This window comes from Passer montanus, unplaced genomic scaffold, assembly GCF_014805655.1.
Source record: "Passer montanus isolate IOZ18808 unplaced genomic scaffold, ASM1480565v1 scaffold169, whole genome shotgun sequence".
NCBI classification, from domain to species: domain Eukaryota; kingdom Metazoa; phylum Chordata; class Aves; order Passeriformes; family Passeridae; genus Passer; species Passer montanus.
In genome coordinates this window covers 633,805-655,896 of record NW_024364159.1, presented here as the reverse complement: position 1 = coordinate 655,896, position 22,092 = coordinate 633,805, and the positions used below count along the sequence as shown (strand labels likewise).

Sequence of the window (22,092 nt, the reverse complement as noted above, 5' to 3'; positions counted from 1 at the left end):
CCAAACAATTAGATACTGGGAAAGGGTTTTTCACCAGATTGTGGTTGGGCACTGGGCTCCCCAGGGAAGTGGTTCCAGCATCAAGCTTGACAGAGTTCAAGAAGTGTTTGGTTAAAGCTCTCAGGCACCTGGTGTGATTCTTGTGGCTGTCCTGTGCAGGACTAGGAGCTGGACTTTGATAAACCTAGCAGGTCTCTTGCAACTCAGCATATTCTATGATTTCAACAAATCTTGTCATTTATAGCTCTATAATTTTACACAAGTTCTCAATTTCTGTGTAAACGGATGTGTTAGGTGCAAAGCTAAGAAAAATAATGGTTTGGTTTTTTCTTTCTACTTGAATAAATACAAATGAAATGTTATAATGAAAATATCTGAGTCAATTTTTCTCAGTTATATCAGAGTGAACCTTGTGTGATTTAATTAACTTTGTTGCAACAGTTGAAAAGAAGGCTGTATTTGGTCCCAAATAGTCTCTCTCTCAGACCATCTTGTGAATTCCATGTTAACCTTGCCAGGAAAGCGAGGCATTGTACTTTTCTATTGAGAGAACCGGGAGACATTTTGAGAGTCTTTCCTAATCAAGTTGGCTATTATTATTAGCAAAGCTTTTTTCATCTGCCAGTCATTGTGTTACGCATTTTTTGTTACATTTTGATTCTAAGCACATTGAAGCAGTGGTTTTGTTTTCTGTTGTGGGAGATGCACAGTGGGTCTTACTCCATAAGAATTTAGGATTGTATTACTAATTTAAGAGAAGTAAGTATAGTGGTTATATATTAGGATTATAATATAAGAATTTATTTTATCATACTGATATCATGAGACATATCCATGCCCTGTCATGGTTTGCGGTGCCCTGTTTACCCAGTGCCTTCCTCAAATATACAGTTTGATATATAAAAAGAGCTATTGATTTTTTCATATTAGAATGGTGCAAACATGTTTGTACTTTGATAGTAAAAGGCCATAGATTATATGGTGGTGGGTAATAAAAAAGTTTAACAAAAGCTCTCAACATTTGTGGGAAAGCAAGTAGAAAGGGATCCTTCTTTGCCTTCCTCCCCCCTTCCCATTTCCAGTAAAAGCTTTTCTGGGGTGTTCATTGAGGAAAATGCTGAGCTTTACAAATATATATTTAATGATTTCTATAGCTTAGAGACTGACTGCTTTCCCTCAGAGTAGACAAGATTCATCTACTTTTTTTTTCTATCTCTTTTCCCATTATCTCTTCCTCTTCCCCCCCACCTAAATTCTTTGAAATAAAATGTATTATCAGCTATTTCTTAGTGTTATTTTAAGACATTCATATTAATTATTTAAGGGCACAATACATAATTATAATCTTGAGCTGACATTTTCTGCTTTGAATCTGTGTTAGAGTAATGTTTTTTCTCTTGTTGAGTGCCGAAGAATTTTCTTCAATTCTCATCTTTAGGGTTTTATGAACAAACCTAGTTATCCCCTTTCCATCTGCAGAATTTGGGACAAGCCTTCTAACAAAAGAGGAAGAGCTGGAGACTAGTGTTTCTCAGCTTTAGTGGCCTAACTTTAACACACTTTTCTTATGGAAGTCGTGGTAATTTGATAGGACCATTTCCAGACTGCCTTACAAGTACAGTCTCCACATAATAGTCATAACAGTCTTGCTAGAGGAGCAAGAGAAAAGAAGTGGAATTTACAAATATGGGCAGAGGTTGATGATGAAACTGACACCTCTAGCACTATTTGATCTACTGGAGAAAGATGGCAAACTCCAAATATTTCAAGGGATTGAATTTCATCAGTGTCTTACACTGCAGTAGTGTGATTTTGTGAGGCATTCAGTGAAGCTGTGGTAGAAGAGAGCAAAATCCATTTTATTTAATCATATAATAGTCAAGTCTGGCCCTGTACATCAATAACTTGTGATAATGTGCTAATCTAATCTGTGTTCACAATCGTGGGATTTTAAAAGCATCCAGCTGATGCTCAGTTGTTGCAAGTGTCAGCTGCTCTCAGGACAGTTATGCTGCTGCTTTGGAAGTTGACTGGCATATAATCCCAGCATAGACAACAGAATTCTGTGCCTTCATCTTCAGTCTGATTAAATATGCCTCATGAAGAGAGAGAAGATGAAGTTTGTTCTTAGTCTGAGGAGAAACTATATCACATTAAAAAAAAAGAGAGAGAAGGCATTGTGCAAACTGGGAGAAGGGCTTGAGAATTGGTGGCACAAGTGCGTTTAGAGCAGTGTGCTTGCTGAGTCCCTGCCAGGTAGACACAAGTAGCTCCAGGTGAGGATCCTGGCTCTTTGCCTCATGATTTAGTGCTCTGCCAGACATCACTGTCCAGGCTTCTTCTTCTTCTGTGACCGAAGCTATATGTTAGAATTGTTTCCTCTGGTGTTCCCCAACACCAGTGAACATCTCTCCAGAGAAAATGCCTTTCAAAATTTCAACTTCACATCTGTTAGGCAAAAGATGGCTTATTCTAATTTGGTTTGTTCTATTTTTCTCTATCCTTAGGTTTAGGCAGGAACTGTGGACCTTGCAAAGTTAACAGCCCTGGTAAGTATGTCTTTAGCAAAGTTAATTTCGTATTTCACTTTCATTATTAATGGCTTTTGCAGTGATTTGAAATACAGAATAATATTAGCAGGGCTTTTTCAGTTAAAACATGGAGACCTGTTTTAGTATATCCAGAAACATGTGGTGCTTTGTGTCAGAGGAGTTTTTTTCTGTTTCCAATTACTCCTAAAGACAACAGCTCCTAAGTATTTTGGTACTTGAACTCCCAAGTTCCTTTGTCACCTCCTCAGAGGCCTCAAAAGAGTTAAGGCCCTTATGCAATTATTAGTTCTCGGGCAAAGTTTTGCAGTAGAACAGAAACATGCATTTCAGTCTGAGTTACCATATTGCATTGATTAGACAAATGGTCATCCAGATCCCCTCAAAGCTGTATATCAAAGTGATATGATTAGCACACTTTATCATCTCAACCTCTGACACATCCACATGGATTTCTGTTGAAATACTCACCTGGCAGTGGAAGAAAGTGGAAGATTATTAGCATTTAACTATTTGGTTGTCCCAAGGTCTCATTTCTGAATTCCTGTTTATTATTTGGTATTTATTATATTACTTAAAAATTCTTGCAAGGGTCTCTGTGAATGGCCCCAGAACCAGTGCTAGGAGTCCAAGGTGCACTGGGGAATTGCGGATTGAAAACTTGTAGATTTCATTCGGGATCTTTTTCCTTCCCTGGAACTTATGTATGTGTGCATTATTTGTTCAAAGAATTTCTGTGAAACATCCACCCTGGTATTTCACTGTGGCAAGCAAGGCAAATGGAATGATTTGGTAGAAAACAGCTAGGATTATCGCTCCTGGCTCTTTCAGGTATTTAGGTCTATGTTGAGATAAGGTGTGGAGCTCTCTGTGTCAAAATCTGTCAGGTTGCACCACAACTTTCTCATGGCCTTAGGGTCAGGCTTCTCTTGGGTTGAAACAAGGAGGGGCTACCAAAGGTGTTACATGAGTGAAATGGAAGGCATGTAGAGTGTGTGAGGAATTCTACCATTTCATTTTTTGAGAGCTTGGCAGATGATTAGACTGATTTTTTTATCCTTTTTTTTCCTCCCCTCCTTGGTACTTCCTTGGTAGTTAGGATAATAATTGCTTTGAAATGTGGAGGTAGCTACATGCACTATGAGTGGCACATGTATGATTAGGAATAGTAGAACTGGTCCAGCTAAATGCCAGCATGGGCAAGTTTCCTGTGGTGGTTTGGTAATTTCAAGGTAAATTTTAGCCCCCACAGAGCTCCATGTTATTATATCTGTGCTGTTCTTTGTACCTAAGCTTATCTGCTGCTAAGTCAGAAGTATCTCTGCATCCTATTAGTTTTAGGGTGATTACATGTCTAACAAGGTATGAAAAGGAGTTTTGGGACCAGGGGCAAGCAGTTTGGCTGCTTCCTCCTTCCTCTCTTAGCAGTGGTCCTGCTACCCCTTACACATTAGCCTGGCTGGGTGACAGCAATCACATGAATTGTTAGCCATGAGTGTGCTGTGGTGCAGGGCATACACAGGATGAGAAGTGAAGATCATAATGCTTCTATGAGCACTTCTTATCTGCCTTGTTGAAGTTGCCAATCCTCAGGAGAGCTGCTGCAGGTGAGCCACCTCACCTGGCCCATGCCTTCTTGGTGATGCATTTGTCTAAATGTTTTCAAGGCTCCAAACTCAACCAAATGAATGAAGGCTGTTAATATACTGGAACACCCTTCTGAATAAAAACTTACTTTGCCTAGAGTAAGGTTCTACTGAGTAGCGCTTCAGGTTGAGGCAAAGCAGTACCTTTGATCTTGGAGGTGTTGCTGGCTGCCTTAACTTTTTCAGTTTCATACAAGATACAGATTTCAGTATTGCAAACAGGAAGGAGCTGCTTGCTGGACTGCTCAAAGGACTGCTCTGAAGTCCTTTGATGCTGGAACATATCCCTGTCCTTGGCCAGACCTTCTCTGGCAGAACCTCTGCAAATCTGGAGCTGCTGTCCAAGAAGTTTTCCCTGGCATTCAAGAAGGAGCTTGCCTGAAGTCTAATGTGTATAGTATCTACAGACTTGGTCTGTTACCTTAACTTCCATATGAATTTGTGGGCAGTGTTGTAGAAGAGCTGCTGAGCATTTCAGGTGTTGGCAGATTTGTAGGACTTAATTGGTGAATGCCTACTGATTAAATTGTTAGTTGGTTGGTTTTGGTTTTTTTAAAATTGAAGGTGTGTCAATCCAAGTAAGCTGAGCAACACGAATTTCCACAGTAAGTGCCCTTGGGAAGTACAATTCATGTGACTGTTCCTGGTGTCCCTTTTTCTGTTTGCATCACAAATATTGCAGTGAAAAACTCATTGTGAAACTTAGGAATAGTGATTCCAGAGGCTGTTACAGAGTACTCAGAACAGACAGGCTGGGTATTTGTAAGCTTAACTCTTTGCTTTGGAAAGTCTGATTCCAGTTGTAATACAATATGCATGTTTCAGTTTTATAGATGGGAGAGAAGCAATTCAATTAGCCAGTAACTATATCCCATGTGATATATGAACCCATCTAAATACAATTTGTATTTAAATACCCACAGCAACTGCTCATGGACTGATAAAGAATTATCCTTGACTGGTCTCAACAGATCATTTTGATTTATGAACGCAGAACCACTTGAATCTGCTCATGAACAGGAATACACAAATTGAACTGAATGCCTTATTTAATACAGGGAACTCGCAAGATATCTGTAAACACTGGCATAGCCTTAGTAGTAGCTCCTGCATCTTTTGTAGCAGACTTTGGAGATATTCTTTAACAAACAGCTCATAGTATTTGGGACTCTAAATTTAAACTCATCTTGAATTAAAGGAAGAAGTTCATCAGTAAATTTCTACTTGGAATAGGCACTTCAAAAGCCTTGAAATAAATGCAAAAGGAACAAGAGTTTCTCTAAATCCTGTATCCTGGTGGGCACAGCCTGAAAGGTTTTGAAATCAGGTTTTATAAAGATTTTATATCAGTGAAATAGGTTCTTCTTCACTGGTGTGAAAAAAATTCCCCAGTATTAAAGGAGGAATATCCACTTCCAAAATACCTGAATGGTTTTATTTAGATAAAAAAGCACCAACTTCTAAAACCTCTTTTGTTCTCTTTTTTCATCAGTTCCTTCTGTATGTCATTCTTGAAAATATATGTCGGTAGTGATCTTCCTCAGTGACACCTTTACATAGTTACCAGATGTAGACATGCTGCAAATAGCTCACTCTGTGTAGGTCTGCCAGGGCTTCCCAACCTTGACAATGAGCTGTAAGTGAACTGGAAGGAAGGCTGTCAAGGGATTCCTGCCAAAGAGATCCAAGCTGCAATCTGCTGAAAGCATCCTGTCTGAGTACCCTGAGCTTGCTTGGAGTTAATTTTTTCTCTCAAGATCATGCTTTTAGGTGGAAGACTCTTGGAAATCCTGATTTAGCATTCTGCTGACTATGCCAATTTGTCCCAATTGAGTGGCTTAGGTAGCTTAAAGAATCACTGTCACAGGTATTGAGAAAAGTAAGTTTTACTATAAATGTGTGAAAGTGCAACAAAGTTCAATGGCAATATTCACTCTATTATTTACTAGGTAAATGGAGCATACAAAGGAATATTGGCTTAAAATCACTAGAATGATTTGCCTGGAGACCAGGGATGCAAGTGATGAGGGTGCAAAGGGAAGGAAGACCTTCCCATAGAGCCACAAGATTCAGAGTGGACACCATTGAAAAACTGAGACCTGATCAATGTTTCATGCTTAAAGGATTTAAGTAGTACTTAATCAATTAACTAATGCAGCATTTATAAAGTAATTCAATAAAATTGACTAAAATTGCAGTAGTTACTTAATCATCGTTCCGAGATGTCAGTGTTTATGCTGTACTTGCTCTAGGGTATTTAATCAATTCACACACATGCATGCACACAGACACAATGAAGTGTGTGCAGAAGTACCTGTGAAAAATTCCCTCTGATTTCAGTCAAATATCTGTGTCGAGTGCCTTGGCTTTTCTCAGCACTTGAGGCTCAAGAAGTGAGACTTTATCCACCTCTGCCCTGTCTTCAGCTTTCTCATAAACAAGAGTTTGCACGCTCTGAGAGCCATCTCCCATTCAAAGGCAGATTCTGGTCCAGGCAAGCTCAAAGGGCCTCACTTAGGACCCCTATTTATAGGGTAGCAAGATGTAATCTGTAAATTTCCATTCTCAGTCGGTAATGACTGGAGTTTCCAAAACAATTTCAAATTGTTTCCAATAAAATTTCAATTTGTTTCCAAAACTCCAGCCACAATGGTATTGTTCCCCTTGGGTTATGGTTCCAGGAAAGTCCCAAGGCTGTAAGTGGGGGACTGACTGTGCTCTTGTCCTTCATCTCAGGGATGTTCCCAGCTTAACCACACAAGAGTGACCATATGGTCAAGGGAGGCTTGACCAGCCAACTCATCACACAAAGGCCAATGCTCAGTGGGGATTCCTGAGGTTGTAGGGTGGTAGAAAGAAAAGCGTGGCAAGTATGCATCACCACAATAGCTTGAGATAAGAAATGAGGGGTTTTTTATTGTTTAAATGGTTGTGTTTAGCTTTTTAAGGAGGAGTATTTTTTTGTCCTTCTCCATAAGAAGCTAGCTCTGTATCTGTTTTCCTTGACACAGTCCTAGAAAAATTAAGAATGTGGATTGAAGGTTGCAGCCATGAGAGAGCCACAGTGCTGCACCAGCAAGAGCACATGCTTTGCATGCCCGCTACAACTTTGAGCTGTCTTATTGACACAAACTGAGGATGACCTGATTTCTCTACACTCAGTGAGGGGGGTCAGGAGGCCTATAAGGAATTGCCTAGTGACCAGGCCACTTGCTGAAAATGTTTGTTCAGAAATAGTAATTCATACAGAAGCTGCTGTCAGTCACAGCTTTTGCTGTGCTACTTGTGTAACCCTGCATGTTCTTGGGGGCTGAGACACAGAGATTGATTTGCACCACGTTATCGCTGTAATGTTTTGTTAAAGCAATGTTGTGATTACAGGCACAGGTTTCTTAATTTGTTATACAGGAATATCCTGTAACTTCAGAGAAAAGAACTATAGGCATGGTGAGGGTGTTTTTGACACCTCTAGCCCACCAAAATATAGCAAGATTATCAATGGATAAGTTTTCCAGGAGGTCATATCATAAACACTTAAAGTGAAATTGTTTCACTAGAGGTACGATTGTGAGGAAGCCGCCATTGCTTTCTTGATATTTGTCTATGAAAAATCCTAAAAGTTACATAAGTTTGAAAAAGCTGTATATAAAAGTACAACAGCATAAATGTATAAAACAAACTTATACTCTACATTTAAAAACAATAAATTTATCAACACTGATTTTGTAATAGCCATAGTTAGAAAAGACTGTTTATTTAACAAGTATACAATTTCTCTATGTATGTTTCTCAGAAGTTATACATGAGCAGACAGAGGACTTTACAGCATGTGTTTGTAGTACATCACCATCTGGTTAATATACTTAGCATCATTTTTTGTGTGTGATGATCCTGGATCTTCTCAACTGAGTTGTTAAAAACATGAAAATTTTTAAGTTCTTAAAACAGAGTGTTTCAGAGGGAAAAAATTCACAAGCATTTTGTAGGCATTGCATGATACTTGCTGGATTACTACACACTAAAAAAAATAAGGAGAAGTGAGAGGATAACAATTACAATGTTGGAAAATACCTGTTTTTTTAGAGAAATAGACTGTTGAAAGCATGGATTGACATATAAAAGGGAAGTCATCAATGAATTGAACTCTTTGTTTCAGTGGATTTAAGATCAGGCCATAGATAGAATATTGTACTCTTGCAAAAATGTATCACAATTCCAGACTCACACTTTTTCTATGACCAGGTTCTTCAGCTATTCCATACATGGAGAGTTTATGTATCAGATTTATGTATTTGAGGATATTTTACCTTATGCAAGATTTTGATTCAGTAAGTGATACCACAGTGCACTGAAATCACTATACAAGTTAACACTTAGCAGAAGATAACAATTGACTATATACATGAATCACAATACGAGTATGATTCTTGTTTTACTAGTCTTGTTTGATATGCTCACTGTCACAATGCTGATCATTCCCAGTGGCTGGGAAGGACTGTGGACTAAAGCCAGCTCAGGACTTTCTCTCTTCAAACATCTCTTTATTAGTTGCTCAGCTTTGGTACAGTATTGGGTTCAGCCACATATACTCTGTCCTGTGCTGGTTTGGCTAACTCAGGAAGACATTCACACTCTTGTTTATGTTTTTATTAACTGTTTGACCACAAACATTCATGGAACCAGTCTATCTATGCAACTGACACAGTCATTTAACTAAAACAAAGGCTGCTCTCTGCTCCCTTTTGTTACATTTAGCTTTCTCTGCAACAGCGATGGTGGGTGGATCTTGTCTGAATTCAGTGGGAACATGTCTGTGTAAGAATGCCTAGCATATTTTCAGAGGCAGGCCCAGGAGTATTTTTACATCCATTAAGCTATGGAAAATTTGTGATAAGAGCCCCAATATTTTATTTTCTAGTAGAAGCTTTTCATCATGAGTTTTGTTACTTTATCTTCTGCAATGAAGATTCCATTGCCACAGTGGTATATTTTTTCATATATGAATCTCTAGTTTAAAATCTTTTGGCCTTTCTAAAGTCAGTCAGGTTCTGACAACTTCTGTTAAGATCACTAGAGACAGACCTTTCTCTTAGAACTAAGATACAAAGCTATGAGAGATTCATCAAAACAATATATTCCCCTGGAAGTACAGATTCCATTAGAGTCTAATGCTTACTAATATGCAAGCTTTGGTTGAATTTAACGTAGTCTCTTAGTCATGTTCTCCTGTTCTCGTATATATTTGTAAAATTGTACTGTTGCAGACAGAGCTGAACTGCATACATGTGAACTTAATTTTATTTATTTGTTTGGGAATGGGGCTAAATTGCAAAACAGCTTAATAGACTTGGGGCTCATTAGATGTTCATTATAAATACATCTTTATAATCAAATCTCATGTAATTTTGTTACTGTTGAATTAATACACTCGTAATGGAAAACATGGTACATTTCTGCTTCAATAAGTAAAGGAGCCTGTTACATTTCGGTAAGTCAACCATAAATGCCACAAGTCAGAGACAACTAAAACAAAGTTTTTTATTCCATTGGTTTATTCTGGATAATCCCTACAACATTGTTGTGGCTAAGGTGCAGCTATTCTTTTGGACTGAGACATACACATGTCTTCAAATTCTTCTTCCTCTACAAAGCAAAAAATGTGAGAGATTCCCAAAAGTCTCACAATATTTATAGCTAGGGTTTGTGGTTTGCTTTCCTGTAGTAAGAATACCAAGTCCCAAAGTAGGAGAACATTGTCCAGCGTTGCCCTTCTAGCAATGTGAAGTGTTTAGGAATAAACATCTGCTGATGTGTGTAGTGAACTGATGAGGCTTGAGGCTGTGGAGACAGTCTTGGAATTCCTCTGTGAACAGCCATTGAAGTTCAGGTCCCTTGGAGGCGCTCTTTTCTTATGACTGGCGTGCACGCTGTCTCCATCGTTGGTGTCCAACACCACCGTCATGCTGGAGTCCATCCTGGACACAGCGTAGAGGCTGCTCTGCCGCGTGGGGTGGAACCTGGCTGCCTTCAGCTCCAGCTCATCGTAGCTGGACACCTCAATGAAGGGGCACCAGCGGAAAGCTCGCTTGAAGCCGGCTCGGAACCTAGGAGGAAAGAAGCCTGGTGAAAGCCTGTGCCTGTGAGAGCCAGCCCCAGTCCTTCATCTGAAAACACACAGTGCTGCCAGGATACTGACTTGGCCAATTATCCTGCCCCTAGGCCTGGGTGTGCTGAAGTCAGTGGGAGTTTACTTGACTGATGTCAGAGTAGGGCAAAAAAGATAGTGGTAACAACTCCTTACAGTTTCTGATTTTCTATATGCTATCCCTACATTTTAACAGGGACAGCATATAGATAAAATAAATTTAACATTTATTTTCCATATAATGAGTTTCCCTTTGTCTTTTGACTGTGCAAAGTAAACAAATGCCAACTTTCACAGAACTGTCTTCACAGACGTTGCATTGATTTGACCTCTAATGAGATCTGAACCTATATTTTCATCTTCTCTTGGCAAGAAACTTTGAAACTTTCTTTTCTCAAAAATGCCATCCCAGTTTCCAAATTTCAATATCCCATCTGTGTTTCTCTCTAATAGAGATACTTATATGGGAATGATGTAGCAACTAATAATTTTTCATGTAAAAGATTTGGAAAATAATGGTTTAATAATTAAGAGGATCCTAGAAAGATGAAATCTGAATGTGAGCAATATACATACACACATTTTGAGGCTTTAGAGCGTTAGTGTTTGCAATACTCATACAGAGGCATGCATGAGTATTTACAAACACTTCCACCATAAAGACCAATGTTACATTTTGTGTGTATGTATTTCCAGAATAAAAGTTTAATGTATTAGAAAAGCAATTATCTATGTATCTATGTATAACTGCAAAAAGAACACCTTTTCACCTAAACCTAAAGCTTATCTGACTTTCTTACTTCTCTTGCTTCTCTTGTTTTCTTTTAACCATCAGCTCCATTGTTTATCTTGTCTGTAAGTTTTTTGGAGCAGTGGTTAAACTATCACAGTGATGACTGCAGGTAAAAATTCAGATCAAGTGTTTAGTTAAAGTTAATGGATTTCACAGAAGTGGGATCCTTCCTCAAATTTTAGTTTGCAATGTCATCATGGAGTTCATCCATGATGACACCCAAGCAGGTAGGTTGCTGTTCATCATTCTCTGTTTACATGCAGTCCATATTTTGGAAAAATACTGAAAGAACCTCTGATTTAAATGGATTGAAGTGACAGGCATTGTAAAACCAAAACATCTTTAAACTGTATTACTTTTCTTGGCACCTTCCATCCCCTTTCTAATTCAGGGCATGTTTTTTCTTCATCTTGAAATAATGCTCTCTTTATCTAGATACGTAATGTCCTAATTAGCCTGGAAGATGAGGCTGGGAATGGATGTTCTAACTCTGTCTGATATAGATCCAGCAGAGACACAAATTGATCTGACTCCCAGCAACAAGCTCTATTTTCCTTCTTAATGAAAAGGAAGCAGACATTCTGGTATCTTCATTTCAATATGGAACTTAATTATAAGAAAACTGTCACCAGGACTTCATTCTTGCATCAAATTCTGAATAAGGTGACCTTTAATATGTCTCAAAATATTATTTTTTCTTTGGCTGTATTGTTTAATCCAGACATTTAATTTTCAGTTTGCAAGTGTCAACATAAGCCACATCAGAGATATTATTCTTTTATGAATACTTTTGTAACTGTGCCATAAAAAGTTTTTGAAGAAAATGGGATTGGTTTAGAAGTTTTATGAGAGTAATTGAAAAAAAAATGAGGCTTCATTCTTCCTGCCTTTCATTTTGCAGACACTGGACACTTACTGAAATCTGTTTTTTTGATGAAATTAATGGAAAATTTGCCCTTTGAGTTAGTTTTGTTCTGGCTGCTAAAACTTTACCTTGTCTTTAAACAGTTGTAAATGATGAAAAGCTCATCAGAAGGTAGAAGGCTCTATGAATTTAGGCATTACCTCGTCTTTCTAGAAGATCATGAATGTTAATTGTCGTAAGTTATCTTCATCAAGAAGGATGTTGCCAGTGTTTTTACACCAATAACAACTCGTTAGGATTTGTTCACTTCATTTTTTACTAGATTCCTTTTGACAGGTACTTCATGATCTTTAGTGGGGGTTTAGAAATACCTTGCAATATTGGTATAAAGTTTGACAGTAATTAGACTTTGCATTGGCTGCTAAGTCAAAAGAGATTTAAAATAATATTTAAGATTTCTTAGTCAATATTAATTCATACTGAGTTTGTGAAGTAATTAATGTTCCTGGTGATCTTTGTCCAATAATGCTAGAAGAAAAACTGATGAATAAGATGGCCAGGATGATGTTTGTGTAGATCCTGGTCCTATAAATTGAAATGAAAGACTTGAGTCCATTCTGCAATGGAGTAGTCTGACTAGCAAATATCTGTAAAATGTCACCAAACTCAACAGGTGCAGTGCCTTTGAAATTCAGAGCATAATGTATTGCTATCAAACAATACTGTAATTTAGTATTAAGTAAGGAGAATATAAACATTTGTATAATGTTTATCAGCCTATTGCAGATCTTGGGATGCAGTAGATATCTAATGCTGAGATCTACTGAACACAGTAAATCACATTTTGTATTGCATTCTTCCAGCAAAACAAAATCGGGACTACAATTAGTTGAACATACAGCTTGCACTCTATATCACTAATTACCATCTTCTTTATTTTTATATTTTGCAAACTGAAACCATTAAACTGCTATAGATTTTTTTTTTTTTAATTTTGAAGGTGCTCATGAAAAGGACTGGTTTCTGAAAACTGAATTTTGCTTTCAAATTTTATTTACTAAAAGTCTGCCTTTGTGTTTTTGGGGATTCTTTTCAAGTAAAAACCTAAAGTAAGAGGTTGTGGGGTTTTTTGCATTTTCTTTTTTCCCCACTAACTGGAAGCTATTTAAGTGAAAATTCTTTTCCATTTAAGCAGTTTAAGTTCTTAGTTAATTTATGCACCTCATTTCATAACCAGCTCTTACCTCTTATTAAGACAGCAGTAGATAATTGGATTGTACATTGTAGAGCTCATGGCAAGCCAAAAGCTGGCTAAATAGATTTGCTGAATGTATTTCCACCGATTTAATTGTTGATAGATCCCAGTAACTATGAAGTAAATGTGGTAGGGCAGCCAGCAGACGGCAAATGTCAGCACAACCACAATCATCATTTTTACCACCTGAAAAAAGTAATAATGATATTTAGCCTTTTTTAATTTGGACTAGCATTTCAACATCTATTAATAATTTTCTTGTAATTAATTTTTAAAGTTAGTCAAAGGAAAGCTGAATATGCTTTTATATAGTTTTTCCTTTTAATCTGACTCTCTTTTCTTCTTGACTGAAGGTCCTCTTTTTCCTAAGAAAAAATAGCAAGAAAACATTTCCAGACTTTATTTGTATTGATTTTTGCAAGTAATGTATTTGCTTACTTGTATTTGGTTATCTAAAATATCACTTCTTTTTTGTACATGTAACCATGGTATAAGGTTACAGGGTGTTTTATTTGGACACCTCACTTTGGCCTTTACTGATCTTGGTGTTTATTTTTATTGTGGTCTGCAAGTCTATTTCTTGCCCCAGTTTTTAGATCTGATTTGAATAACACTAGGTTGCAGGAAATGAGCAACTGCAGCATCCTGTTTAATTTCAGAGCCTAAAAATTCCCTTGGCTGGTGATTCTTATTTGTTGTTTTCTGCAGGCACATCTGTTAGCTACCATAGTTTCCAGTAAGCACAAATGAAGAGGAGCTCTGCTTTGTGCTTCAAACTCGTGAAGAAAGCTTGCAACTCATGTAAAATTTTCATTCCCATCTTTTTCTTTTCAGCTATGTCAAATACTAGTCCAGCTACCATTTTCAGCACAATATGTCACATGTTTGCACCACAGGTGTAGCTGAAATGAAACTAGACACGATGGATCCATGCTGGGACTTCTCTTGTTCACTTATTTGTACTTGTGAATACTGAGGAATAACAGGGGTCTCTATCAACTGTTCCTTTGTTTTCTCTGTACCAAGTGCCATTTCATACTCCTTATAATTTTACCAGGGGAAAAATCCAAAGAGCTGAAATTTGCCATACTTACATGTGTTTGGTTAATGTTTTTATAAAATTCCAACTAACACAATTAAATCATTTTACATACAAGTGTTATGGTAGCTTCCTTAACTTGCATTACATCTTCCTATGTGAAACATAAAGTAATTTTTCATTTAATATCTGGCACCAATTAACAATCTTTCCTGCTGGATGGGACTGTAATGTGCAAGATTTTGCTTGTAAGAATACTTATTGTTGTTGATATATATGCACTGATCATCACTTAAAGGCAAAAAAGAGGCATCTGGCTACATATGAAACATTAATAGTAGTTGGTTCTTCTGAACCACTTTTCATCAGTTAACTATAAATCATCCTGTGATCAGGAAGCTCATTGTTATAAAGGAGGGCAACACACCAAAACATAGGATCACTTTTACCTTTTGCATGTATGTCTGTGTCTACATCTAGGCATATATAGAAGTTTATGGGACTATATATGTGATTTTTGGGGTGGGGGGGAAAGGTTATGAATTTATGTGGACAGAAATTTCTGGACTAAACTATGTATGTGAAGTAATGCATAAAAATATGTTGTCAAACAACTCTATCATTAAATGGCATTGCTATTTTGCTGCCCTTGACATAACTTCCACTGTTCTGCTGGGGACTTGCACCTCTGCCTTGCACACATTGTAGAGATAGAAGCCTTAATTCTATAGTTTTACCATGGTGCTTAAGCTCCCTGTCATTGATTTACAGGTGCCCTTTTCTTGTTGTTGTGTTTTTATAGATCTGTCAGGAATGATAAGTGTTACCTCAGCACCTTTCAGGACTTCTGTAAATTCAGAACACTTGAGAGTCTTAATAATTTGCCTTGATATTTAATTAGCAAGCCTTGCAGTACCTGTGGTGCATGTGAAATTGTTCCTAGAATTAGTCATCTCTGGAATATCATAAGTACTGAATGAAAGGATTTTTGTGTCCAAGTTTTCATAGTGTAAACAGGTAAATCTGTATTTACTATGTACATTTCATCTGTGCAGTGTTTGAGAACCAAAACAGTAGAGCTTCCCTGCAACAAATGTGGCTTAATCTGGTTGAGCACTGTGTCACTCATGCCCCAGAGATGCTAGAAATCACAGAAAGAGTCCAGGTTGCCTGTTTGGCATACTCAATTGTGTTAATTTTTTCCAAAAGAAAGTTGTCATTTTTCTGACATCCAAATGCTCATTGTTTAATTTTCTGTGATATATTGAAGGGCAAGGCAAGCAGTGCTTCCAAAGTCTACTTAAAGGTCTCCTAAAGCTAATAAACCTTCACAAGTTGTACAAGAAATAGTTTTTAGATTTCAGCTGCTGCAAAAATTAACCTTGAAGGAATGAAGTTTCAGTTTAAATTACTACTAACCAACATTTGGTTTTCTTCAAGGGACCAGAAATCCCAAACTAACTTTTCCCTGCAAAGAAAAGTCACAGTTTTTCATCTCACAATTGCAGGCAATTAAATTCTAATTTTGAATGTTTTAACTTTTTTAAAGTTTTGAAATGAAAAATGCCAAATCATCCCCAGAGAATTGCATCTTTCCCTGCAAGGTTACTCTTTTGTTTAAAACAAAATACTCATAATTTAAAAGGGTGAGATTCATATAAGTTTTTCCTGTTGCTGTTTCTGTCTGGAAATCCAATATTAAGTCATCCTCCTCCTGAAAGCAGAAATTTCTGAAGCAAATAGTCAAACTAGACAAGAAGCTACAGATGATTTTAGATGGACATTAGTGTTTGATTTAATTTGTGAAGTATCGAGTCACTTGAATGACAGTGAAACACATTACATTCTTAATCATTCAGGTTTGCATGTCATTTGAAGTATTTATATAGTACAGTGCGCTTATTGACATATTTCCTAGGAGAAGATAAGTGAGATGTTGGAAGTCCGTGTGGTGTAAAATTGTTGGAAACAGAAGGCAATTAAGGTTAAATTTGAAGTCAAATGCAGAAATTGTGAAAGGAATCAAAAAGACCTAGTCTGTTCTCTTTTCATAATCTAAGAATGACTATGTGTTGACAGAAATGGAGGGAGAAAAAAGAATCGGGAGAAGGAGGGAGATTATTCCCAATGTCCTTTTCCCTTTCAGAGAGAGGCACGCACTGCAAGGCCATACCTTGCAGTTTATAGCTGTGGTTCTTGTCTGTAATGTTGGTATTTCCAGTATAAAATTTCATTTCTTGATTATATCAATAACTGTGAACAGAAAGTGACTTCAACATCTATAAACCCAGGGCACCTTGAGTTTACTTGGAATATATTCTGATGAACAAATGCCTGTAAACCAACAGAGAAAGTAAATTAAACAGGCCCAGTATGAATTTACCACAAAAACTTGTTTGTCTTTTCCCAGTGCACTGTGATGTTTCATTAAGAAACCCCAGTGACACTTTACGAGTCCAACTGCAGGATATAAAAGAGGGCTTCAGTGCTGGGGTTGTTTTTTGACTATTTGAACCTGTGACTGAAAAAAAAAAAAGCTCATTAATAGGTCTGTTTCACTTTTTGAGATATTACTATTTTTCAGTTTCTTTTCCTTCTGTTCTGAGTTGCATATAATTCATTAGAAGGGTTTTCTCTTGTGCATTAGGAAACATTTCTAAAGCAAGAAAATGACTGAATTCAGTTGCTTAGTTTAAAATCTAGCTCTGTTCCTGCCACCATTTCACCATGGAGCTTTCCAAAACGTGAATTGCAGTCAAAATCTTTTATCCCTGTGGCACCATTTTCCCCTGGTGTTCTGTTCAATCTCCCTCTGTATGTATTGTGGGCAGCATGACTGGAGGAAAGAGGGTTTTTTTCTGTTCTAGGCAATACTTTTGTTAAATGAGATGTACTAAGTCTCCCAGTTGTGCAACCTTCATGCAAGTCTTGAGGCAAGATTTGTAAATGGCAAATCAAAGTATCTATTTTATACATTGATTTTCATCAACCAGTTCTGCTGATACTAATTCACTGCTGCCTATGTCTAAGAAAAACTATGCCTAGAAAAGAAAGTTAATTTATGTGCTTTGTAGTATTTTCCTTTAAATCTTGTCTAAGAAGCATTCTTTCATTAATGGATGTAATGAGAAAAAATATATTTAAAAGAGCAAAACTGATGTAAGTTCATTGGAATTAGAGTTTGCAAGTTTGCCCTTGCTGTGAAACACTTGGAACAGTAAAAGTGAAAAGGAACTAACAGATTCTGCTACACTTAGAAAAAGCCAGCAAGTACATTTATTTTTCCATCCTGTTTTTATTTTGCATGAAGAATAGCTAGAAGAGTACTCTGATTTCAGATGTAGCATTGAGAGCAGCTCTTGAAAGATTGGGAATAACATACTTTTCTGAGAGACTCAGTTGCTGCTGGAGGGATATAGCAATTCACATTGCAAGGCATTGATTTGCCAGCAATACCTAAGATTTGGACCAGGCAATCATTTCCTTTTCAATCTTCTCTGCAGCTCCTTATTGCCTTTCTAAGTCATCTTGGATACTGCTGCTTCTACAAGTACAGGAATTTGGCTTTTGGTTTCATTTGCACTTACATCACAGGGACCAATTTATTGCTTTCAGAACTTTTACTCCTGGGTGTTATACAGATATAAATGAGAAGCAAATTATTTAAGAACCCATGGAGAATGTCTTTGTTTACCCTCTTCTGGATATTATTTATTCATGAATACAGCTTAAACACAGTTCACTGGTAATCCCTGGAATCATAACTTTGGCCCTGTGCCCTTTTGGGAGAAGTAAAATGCCACACTAACATTTCAAAAAGTGTTTCTCCCAGCATGTTAGGATGCAGCCAGTAAATCCACTTCCCAATCCTGGGAACATACATGGCACTTATGCATGAAGCACCAGAGAAAAAGGAACGCCAGTATGCCTTTGCCTCTCCACAGTGCTTATTTGGAGTAAACTGTCTCTCTTCTGTAAGAAAGTTAGGATTCAAAGATAATTCTACAGGAAATAGTACAGAGAGGAACTGACATCTGAAGTACCGAGTGCTTTGACTCACTCAGTGATTTTCTGCATTCCTTCAGCCCATAGGAAAGGATGGATTCGTAATAGCTGAAGGAGATGCACATTTAGGAGGAGAAAGTATGAGAACACTTGGAAGTCTTTCTGCCAGGTAAGGTATTTGCCAGTTCCAGTGCTCCAGATATTTTTAGTCTTCTGACTTATGTTTTCCATCTGTTTTTCTGAGTTACTTGAAATGAAGAAACTGTTTTTTATTTCAGTTTGCATAATCCCTTGTTGCAAACATAATTCATAATAATTTACTTTTTAATTAAGCTCTAAAGTTAAAAATATATTCTCTTCTAATGTGAAGTAGTTTTTAATTAGTTTGCTTTCTTCCAAATTCCCCAATGTGGGACTCCCCTCAAACCAAAGCAATTCTGACATTTTTCATGAGTTGTCTTAGCTTTGCAAAAAAAGGGTAAATATTTTGCTCAGTTTTATTTTCCTTGAGAATGTGTGACTTTACAAGCATCTGATTGGTGGCAAGAAGGAAAAGTTTCCACAAGTTTTGTTACTTTATCTAAGAAGAGATGTCTCAGTTTCTCTCAAGAGATTGTTGGATGTTAGGCAATATGCTAATGTCCGCTACTCAGCCTAAGAGGTTTTTTCTGTAAACTGGACAACAAGTACAGGTAGGTGGCCTTCTATCATAGTCTTGGTCTTAAGCATTGGGTGGCATAAGAAGTTTGTTTTTTAGAAAACAACTCTGAGTGGTTGTTGTTGGATTGGCATTATTGGGCATGATTATCCACCTGATATCTAGGTCAGTGGAAAAAGTGGAAAAGCTGATCTAGTGCTTTTGTGCTTAAGATTCATACCACCACTTATTTTACAGTATTTTCCTTCTTTACTGGGAATGGATGATGGGGCATAATTCACTTCCATGACTCCAACCAAATGTGAGATTTGGTGTGGGGGGAAATAAAATATCTTTTTTTTTTTTTTTTGCTAGTAGGCGTAGTTAATTCTGAAGTCTGCTTTGACACAATTCTGAAAGTGTTCTGGAACCTTTAATCCCCATTGTAGGCTCAATGTTATGTTTAAATTAATTTTCCATATAAGCCTTCTGAAGGAATGGCACTGGTGAATGCTCTCTTTTGAAACTTAATCTTATATATTGGACACTTCAATAACCAACTAATGCTATGATGAATTATGCCAATGAATTATGCAAAAGTTGTGTACCATCCTACCCGTGTTTTACTTTCTGTGGGCTCCTTATAATGAAATCTGTCCTTCTGAACCCAAAATGAGATGGGCACTTTTTGTTATCTTCAGAATAGGAGCACAGACTGTAATTTTATATGGAAAGATTACTTTTTGAATAGTTTTATTTCCACCTTATTCACCTATTATTTAAATCACTTAAATAAGTTATTTAAATAATAGGTGAATTAAATAAGTGATTTAAATAATTAGAAGCCATTTGAATGTTTACCATATTTCTCTGGAATTTTGGCACAAGAAAATAGTGAGAAATAATGCAAATTGTTTACTACATAGTTTGAAAAACCTCTTTCTTCTCTTTTCTGTTGGTAAGAAAAGAACTATGAATTATTCCTGGACTGTACTTGTTTAAATTGCATGGCAAAATTCTGTGTTAGAAAAAGAGCACAGTTAAAGCTATTTTTTAGTCACTATCATAATTATGCATTTGCAGCGGTAATAGCATCTTCACTTTCAAAGTATGAAAAAAACTTTTATTACTACCTAAGAAAAAGGGCAAAAGATTTTATTACTTTTCCCCAGTCTATATTAATTTAAACTGACTTCAACAAAACTGTTAATGTCAATGGTGTTGAGATTTATATTTTGAATTTCATGCAACTAGTTTATTTTTGTCATTCTTCAAATGAATGTAAAAGGTCATGAATTTATTAGGAAAAGTAGACTTGTAACTCACATACAGAATATTTTGGAAATACATAGTCAATAAAAAGTGGTACATGCTCTGGTCAATTATTGATGAAAAGTATCAGGAATGTCGTTATCCTGACAGCATCTGCTTTTGTACAGACAAGGATAGCTTCAAGTATTAAGGTATCCACATGACTTGGCCATAATGGTCAACACATTGGTCATTACTGCACTGGTTTGATACTCCTGTGGTATCCTAATTTGTGGAATAAAGTATAAGCTGACCCGTGCCAGGGTGGCTGAAACTGTTTCCTATGAAACCTGCTTTAAAACCCGGGGAAATAAATTACTTCTATCCACCCCAGAAAATGAGTAATGAAATAAAGGTGCTTTGAATAGGTTGCACTACCGAAACTTCTGAAGAATTAATTTCTTGAGTTAAAGGATTAGATTTGTTAGCAGGAGGCATTAGTAGACATAACATAGACAGCCCTCTGTGTAGGTGAGTAGATTTCTTCTTCAACTCAGAAAAAACCTGTGCTGAAGTTATGTTTTGCTTTGATGTGAAGAGCATCCTGTAATGAATGCAGAAGTGTGTGGGTGTAATACTGGAACTGCAGTTCTGTTCTGCTGAACATACAGGTCTTGGCTCTGCAGTCCTCCAAAATGAGTGATCCGCATCGGATTTCCTGGGCTTTTCACCACACAGATGCTTGGCAGTATTGTGGAAAGCTCGGCAGACTGAAAACTCATGCTAAAATTAATTTGTTCATAACTTCCCTACAGGGACTCAATGAGAAAGAGGCTTCTTAATCATCTTATTTCTCTGTGTGTGTGTGTATATATATATATATACACATGTGTTTTTATGCACCTATGCACCCACAGGACTATTTATGTGTTCATAATTTAGGATATGGAATGGGATAACCTTGACTGCAGAGTAGATGATGCAACAAAAGCTTTTGAAGTTTTCAAGGTTTGTTTGTATGCTAGTGAAAAAATTTACACATGATTTAAAGAACGCACTTTGTCCTGAATGTGGGATTTTAAGATTATTGGTCTGGGGGGGTCAGGTCCCAAACTTGAACTTGGGGAGAACTGCACAGAGGAAGTTAAGTCTGTCTTAAAAATCCAACTCCATAGTTTGAAACATGAAGATCATAATATCCATGTTGAAAATATGAATGTTGAAAAAGAGACACTTGGCTTACATTTGTCTTTCTCATAGGTATCTTAGTTTGATTATTAACAAACATGTATATTTGAATTCAGCAATGCGTTTGAAAACATGCTGAGCTCACTGACATTGGAGTGAACATTGTTGAAATTTTTTGTCTGTTAACCTAGTATTACTTCCATTCTTAAAAATAGAAGGCATTAGTAAATAGAAATTTTTGCCCTAGGACTGTGCCTAGACTTTATATTTCACGTAAATTTTCTGTCAATAGTAACAGAAAATATAAAAATAACAAGGAGAAACATCACAGCAACTGTAAGTGCACAATTCTGAACCTAATCACTGACCATGCAGAACCAGTCTGTTAAATCTGCCCCTGGCCTGGAGGTGTTGCCAGCTCTGTTCTATAAAAAAAGCACTGACCAGAAAACTTTATTAATAAATATGTACACTGGGAAGGCTTATGCACAGAATAAAGCCAATTTTAGTATTTAATCTGCTTTTACTTATTTGTGATTGCTGCTTGAAGCATGGATGATGGGTGTGGAAAGATGTGTGTGTTCACAGTTCATAGCTGAGTTTTAGGACCTTGAGGCAATGATGGAAGCTTGTACTGCTGCTGAGTGTTCTGTAGATATTTGGAGATAGACCAGAGAAGAGCATCTTCCAATAATTTTGTTATATTTCACTGTGTCTGT

At 37.0% G+C, this 22,092-nt stretch overlaps 1 protein-coding gene and 1 long non-coding RNA gene across 2 annotated transcripts in view; one reads left to right on the top strand and one right to left on the bottom strand.

The window, feature by feature from the left end:
• Positions 1-18,447, top strand: part of LOC120499738 — a 54,101-nt gene extending 35,654 nt beyond the window's left edge. The window contains exons 2-3 of the long non-coding RNA XR_005626953.1: positions 2,508-2,549; positions 18,378-18,447. This is a non-coding gene — a long non-coding RNA (uncharacterized LOC120499738). The remainder of the gene's footprint in view (positions 1-2,507; positions 2,550-18,377) is intronic.
• The window catches only part of TACR3 (tachykinin receptor 3), a 38,035-nt gene continuing 23,904 nt past the window's right edge, over positions 7,962-22,092 (bottom strand). The window contains exons 4-5 of the mRNA XM_039703781.1: positions 13,243-13,439; positions 7,962-10,299 (exon numbers count right to left, since the gene is read on the bottom strand). Coding sequence (XP_039559715.1) covers positions 9,984-10,299; positions 13,243-13,439 — 513 coding nt within the window. The 3' untranslated portion in view covers positions 7,962-9,983. The remainder of the gene's footprint in view (positions 10,300-13,242; positions 13,440-22,092) is intronic.